General features: G+C 32.7%; 1 protein-coding gene across 1 annotated transcript in view; it reads left to right on the top strand.

The window, feature by feature from the left end:
- Positions 1–6,688, top strand: part of PIK3CA (phosphatidylinositol-4,5-bisphosphate 3-kinase, catalytic subunit alpha) — a 30,508-nt gene that overhangs the window by 2,124 nt on the left and 21,696 nt on the right. Inside the window, exons 3-5 of the mRNA XM_008568113.1 lie at positions 1,052–1,302; positions 2,427–2,672; positions 3,462–3,547. Of these exons, the coding sequence (XP_008566335.1) occupies positions 1,052–1,302; positions 2,427–2,672; positions 3,462–3,547 (583 nt within the window). The remainder of the gene's footprint in view (positions 1–1,051; positions 1,303–2,426; positions 2,673–3,461; positions 3,548–6,688) is intronic.

Below are 6,688 nucleotides of genomic sequence, written 5' to 3'. Positions count from 1 at the left end.
AAAAATAATTTTCTTAATATTAAATACAGTAAGTCTAATCATAATGAGTGATAATATATATATTATCTATAATATAGATAGGTAGACTTTTGACATGTATCAATTTATAGGATTAAGTGAACATGAAAATATATCAACTATATTGTTTTGGAAATAAATATCATTGTATCATAAATATCTATATTTTTCAAAATAAAGTGAAGGTTTCAATTTGAAGTTACAGAATAGGTTAACTCACACGCACTATTAAATATAAAATTCTGTTAGCAGAATAAGTTAAGACATCTTATTACTATTTCACCCCTATTTTTCAAAGTAGCTTAATACAGCATAACATAAGGCCTTCATTTGAAATTCTTTTCTACTCTAGCATATTTTTTTAAATAAAATGCTCTTTTCATTTTTCTACATTTTTTATAAAAATTTTCCAACACATAGAAAAGTTGAAAGAATTGTACTGTGAACACCCAGATCACTCTAACATAGTTTTAATTGTTCCATTTTCACCATCTTTTTATTGATGTTGTTCCCCTGCCTTAATTGATATTAAAAGGAAGAAATTAGAAAATCCATTTTCTCTCCCCTCCTCATCTTCTCACTCTTCCTCCCCTGTCTTTTCTGTCATCTAATTCAACATCTGTAAGTCTCCATTGATTCTTTTTTTACTTCCCATAGTTACGAAAAACTTTTCCACTTTAGGCACTGCTGAACCTCTGATACTATTATGAGTCACTCTTCTTCACTGGGGCTGTACCCATGAAGTATGTCATGCAGTTTAGAATGGAAATTCCCTTTGTCTCAGGTATTCGTTACCCACTAGTCACAGGTGTGCATGCTTGCCATAAAACATGAGATTTGGGCATGGTCTGGCAACCCTATCAGATAGGAAAATTTCCTATTTCAACCTGATATTTACCTGTATTTAATTAGGTTGATTATAAATCATTTCTGATTATGCTTAGAGTAATGGTAGTGCATACTTTTTGGAATTTGTCTCTTGAAAAATGAAATAGATATGGTGATTGCATCTAATAATGTTTTCCTGTTACAGGGCAAATAATAGTGGTGATTTGGGTAATAGTTTCTCCAAATAATGACAAACAGAAGTATACTCTGAAAATCAACCATGATTGTGTGCCAGAACAAGTAATTGCTGAAGCAATCAGGAAAAAAACTCGAAGTATGTTACTGTCCTCCGAACAACTAAAACTCTGTGTTTTAGAATATCAGGGCAAGTATATTTTAAAAGTGTGTGGATGTGATGAATACTTCTTAGAAAAATATCCCCTGAGTCAGTATAAGGTGAGTGACAAGTTTCAAGAACATTTATTTTAAATTTACGAAGTAATCATGTTAAGGACTAGTATCTGTATTTTTAGGACATCCTTTTTGAAAATTAAATAATATTAATAAGTAGCATTTGTAAGTTTTTTTTTAATACTGTAATTATTTAATTTGAGAGACTAAAATGTTGGCAGTTACACTAACCCCAAAATATGGGGTATTTTATGATTTTTATCCCTTTCCAAGCAATAGCATTGGAATGGAATTCAAGTAGACATTTCAAAAAATTCAGGATCTACTGTTAAGATGTACTATTGATACTTTACTACTCTTTTTCTATTTATTAAATAAATACCTATAGAAAGCAACTATGTTTGTTCCAATCATAAGCCAAGTATTGATTTACACTACCAGCCAAAACGTGGTCCTAGCCTTTAGGTTGCTTATGGTCTAATGGGGCTTATGGGTAAGAAAATAGGCTATTTTAATCTGTATACAGTAGCATTTATATTAAAACTATCCTAATTACCATTTCAAAATTCAGATCAATGCATTTTAATTTTATAAAAATATGTCCATAATTTTATCAGTCTTCTCTATTTGTGGTTTTTGTTTTGTTTATTTTTTAACAAAACAAATGTTTCTCAGGAAGTGTTTGGATAGCAGAGCAAGTGGGCAGCAACTCTTAGGTGGGATATCAATGTGACTTAGTAGATTGAATGACAGGCTTACTAAAATGATGTTGCTTTTCTATTAACAAGTTTAATTTTTTCATACTGAGTATTCTCTGATCTTTGTTTTTAATTCCTTTTTTTCTTTTTTCTGTTTACTTCTGGTTAAGGGTAGAACTATAGTGTCAAACAGTAGAACTATAATGTTAAAAGCTGACCGTATTTTTTTATATATATACAATTTACATTCAGAGGTATTTGGTTGATCCTGTGCTATAACCTAACTCTCAAATGTCAGTATTTTAAATGTTATAAATATAGCAACTGCTAAGAAATGTGGTCTATAATGTTTGATTTTTTATCACCTTTGCAGATTAGTATGTAAATTCTCAAAATACTCTTACATGTTGCTTTTAATATGAAAAACCTTACAGTAAATGGCTTCTCTTCTCCTTCCTTAATCTCTTACAGTATATAAGAAGCTGTATAATGCTTGGGAGGATGCCCAATTTGATGCTGATGGCTAAAGAAAGCCTTTATTCTCAATTGCCAATGGATTGTTTTACAATGCCATCATATTCCAGACGCATCTCCACAGCTACACCATATATGAATGGCGAAACATCAACAAAATCCCTTTGGGTTATAAATAGTGCACTGAGAATAAAAATTCTTTGTGCAACCTACGTGAATGTAAATATTCGAGACATTGATAAGGTAAGGTCAAATGCTGACTCTTATTATTTCATATAAATTATTTTAATATAAACCTTTTTAATTGAACTATACAATAATCTGTTGACCTGTAGTATGTTTTCAGATGGCTAGAAAAACACCCACATCTCGGAAAATAAAAATATATAATGAATTCTGTTGAGTTTTCATTTGCCTCAGCTGTTACACAGCTCACAGTCCTTTGTCTGAATTTTAATATCTGTAATTCTAATATTCATGTAATTCTAATAACCATAATTCTAAACTCTTAAAACCAGAAGTTTTAACAGAATTCATTTAGTAGCAAACCTAAACCTGAATTTAGGCTTTTTATAATCTTTATTAATTCCACTTAATGTAAACAGTCATATGTCTTGTTACAGAAATATTAGTGTCTTTATGGGGTACTGCTTCAGCTTCTAAGAGTTTTAAGGAATATTTAGTATATGTATCAATGTATCTTTCTAAAATATGAGAAACTCTGAATTGCATACCTGGTTTAAAGGCATTTGGGGCCTATGTTAATTTTTTAGTAGTCTGATGTCCCCATCATTATTAATGAATGAAGGGAGCAACAGATTTTGGTGAAGAATCCGCATCATTATTGACTTACTATATATGTGAAGAAAAGGGGAATAGAAAAGCTGTATCTGAACAAAAATGTTTTATTGGCTCTCTCATTCATATCAGTTACATTATTTTATTCATATTTGGTTCTATCTAGTGTGCATGTACATATGTGTGTTTCTGAGTGTATATATTTGTATACAAATAATTTTTTTTTTTTTAAAGATCTATGTTCGAACAGGTATCTACCATGGAGGGGAACCCTTATGTGACAATGTGAACACTCAAAGAGTACCTTGTTCCAATCCCAGGTAAGTAGGTATATGGATTTATATTTCCAAAGGTCATATTAGTGTGTAGCAATGTGATCAATAAAAGTAGTATATTTTACATTATTAGTTTTGTGCAAGTTATATAAATTATCATTTACATATAGAACATAAGGACTTTCTGTCAAATGATTATCAATCACAAGATTATTCGATTGATTCTCTCTAGAATTTTAATAGATGAGTTTTTCTGATTCTCTCTACCCATTCTATCAAAGAGAGAACAGAATATGGTTACAGTTTTGTGCTGCTGATTCCTCACATTAGGTCAGAAACCTAGCATTTTATTATTTACTTATCCTCATTTATGTGAAGGAGAAGTAAGAGCTGGCAAACAACTCCAGAGCCAAATTACTTTGAGGCATTTTCCTTCACATCACTCCCCAAAATAGATATTATGGCATTCATATAAATGATCTTTGGGAACAAATCAATTTCTTAGGGAGAGGAGATTATTGGAAACATTTTAAATTTAAATTATTACTGCCTAGATGTGATGAAGAAATAAAAAGCAATATAATCTAGTAGCTTCCCATCCAGCTATTTCTTTGCCTCTCTCTACAGAATCATTTGGGAATAAGAGTCTATCCCTGAATATAAATAGCAGTAATATTTTAAGGGAACTCAAATTGGTATTGAAGATTGAAGATGGAGTTTACAGAATAGCAATAGAGCTCACTAGTCCATTTTCCAGAAGTAAATCTCATAATGAATTTAAACTGAGTTCTAGGAGAGTTAAGAAAAAGTTCTGGTCTTGTAGTTAAGCTGCTAGAAGCAGCCACCCTTCTAGAACTTAGGTAAAGTTCAAAGAGATGGCAGCCTTCTCCACCAGGAGGAAGAGAGAGTTTCTCACCCTACTTGAACCACTGTAGATCAGAAAGTATATAATTCTGATTAGAATTTAAGCCATGGCAACAAACAACTTCAGGATCTTTTTAAATCTTTGCTAAAACAACAGTTTATTTCTTACTTATACTGTATCTCTGTCACGTGTTAGGCGAGGTGGTTGTGGGAAGAGCAGAAAAACAATATTTGAGAAAATAACGGTCAGAATTTTTTCAAATTAGGTGAAAACTATAAGCTGACCAATTCAATGAGCCCCAAGCAAAGAACCCAAAATAATATTGGGTAGATATATCCTTGTTGTTTCAAGTAGCATAAGTAAAGTAGCTTTATAAAAGTAAAAGGTAAATTTATTTAATAATATATGATTAAAGTGTTGAAATTTTAGTAAATTAAAGTAGCTATTTAGAAAGGACTGTATTTGATTATCTTTTCTTCAAGAATTCTCTAATATAAAAAGTGAAATCCTATGGTAGTAGTATGAAGATTTAAGTAAATTTTTCTAACATTTTTGTGTTTACAAAACAAAGAATCAGAGATAAATGAATATGAAGTTAAAAAGATAGAGAAGTAGATTTTAAAAATTCTTATTGAGATTGTTTGTTCCAAATCTGTTTCCTATATACTAGATAAATTAGATACTTTTGATTTCTTCATAAATGTTACCAGTTATCTCCCAAAATCAGAATCAATTTGAACTATACATATAAAACAATTTCCTAAAAATAAAGAACTTAATTTTTTAGAGGTGTGTGTGGGTGTGTGTGTCGTGGAATGTATGGACTTTAGAAGAAGAGAGAAACATGCTTTATTCTGTTAGTATAGTGCTTAACAACTAGATTCATAGGACATAGCTCTCTTAGAAAGTATGTAGTAGAACACTTCCCATTAATTTATGAGCAATTGTAAAGATTTAGAAGTAATATAAAGTCTTAGGTACATTTAAGTAGATGTATCTTTAATTTTTCTTAAATTACTGTGAACTTATTAAATTCCACAGCATTTCTTCCCCTTACATTTCTATAATAGTATTTATTGTTTCTTTTATCTATGAATTTCTTGCCAAATTTTCTCATTTTAGATGTCTTTCTTCTATTAATGGTCCATATATTTTTTAATTTTTTAAAATCTTTGTGTATACTTGAGCAAAGATACTAAAATAAATAGAATTTATTTTACTGATAAATTTTTTAGCTTAGTTTGACTAATTAAAAATAGAATTTTTATAACTTCTTATTGTTGATTAAGACTTGTTTTGGGGCCGGCCCAGTGGCGCTTGGGAACACGGCGGCGCTCCCGCCGAGGGTTCGGATCCCACATACAGACCGGCCGCTCACTGGCTGAGCTTGACTAATTAAAAATAGAATTTTTATAACTTCTTATTGTTGATTAAGACTTGTTTTGGGGCCGGCCCAGTGGCGCTTGGGAACACAGCGGCGCTCCCGCCGAGGGTTCGGATCCCACGTACAGACCGGCCGCTCACTGGCTGANAAAAAAAAAAAAAAAAAAAAAAAACTTGTTTTTTTTTTAAAGAATAGACCAGAATTAGGAAGAAGCCATTTGTTAAAGTTTTCAGATTTTTTTTTTTTGTCTTTTTTTGTGACCGGCAGCACCGCGCTCAGCCAGTGAGCGCACCGGCCATTCCTATGTAGGATCTGAACCCGCGGCGGGAGCGCTGTGCTCCCAGCGCCGCACTCTCCTGAGTGCGCCACGGGGTCGGCCCAAAGTTTTCAGATTTAATGACTAACACATGAGCTTTTCCCATGGGCCGGATACTGTTGTAATACTTTTACTTAAGTATCTCATTTAATTTTATGAGACAGAAACAACCTTACGAGGGTAGCTACTATTATTAGTCCCATTTCACAGAGAAGACAAAAGACAAAATCAGAGTTACACGTTTAGTGAAATAGTGGAAATAAGATTCTACTTCAGGCACTCTGACTTCTAAGTTCATACACTTTAACTATTGCTATAATGGTTTTTTGTTTAGTTTAGTTTTGTTTCTAAAAGATGACTGGTAAGGGGATCTTAACCCTTGACTTGGTGTTGTCAGCACCACACTTCCCCAAGTGAGCAAACTGGCCATCCCTATGTAGGGATCCGAACCCTTGGCCTTGGTGTTATCAACACCACACTCTCTCAAGTGAGCCACAGGCCAGCCCTGCTATAATGTTTTTTTAAAAAACAAAACTATGGGGGCCGGCCCGGTGGCGCACTGCTACAGTGCGCCGCTTGGGAGCGCAGCGGCGCTCCTGCCGAGGGTTCGGATCCCATGTA

This window comes from Galeopterus variegatus, unplaced genomic scaffold (assembly GCF_000696425.1).
Source record: "Galeopterus variegatus unplaced genomic scaffold, G_variegatus-3.0.2 Scaffold374, whole genome shotgun sequence".
NCBI lineage: Eukaryota > Metazoa > Chordata > Mammalia > Dermoptera > Cynocephalidae > Galeopterus > Galeopterus variegatus.
Note: the sequence above shows the minus strand (reverse complement) of the source record. Positions and strands in the feature narration are given on the sequence as shown.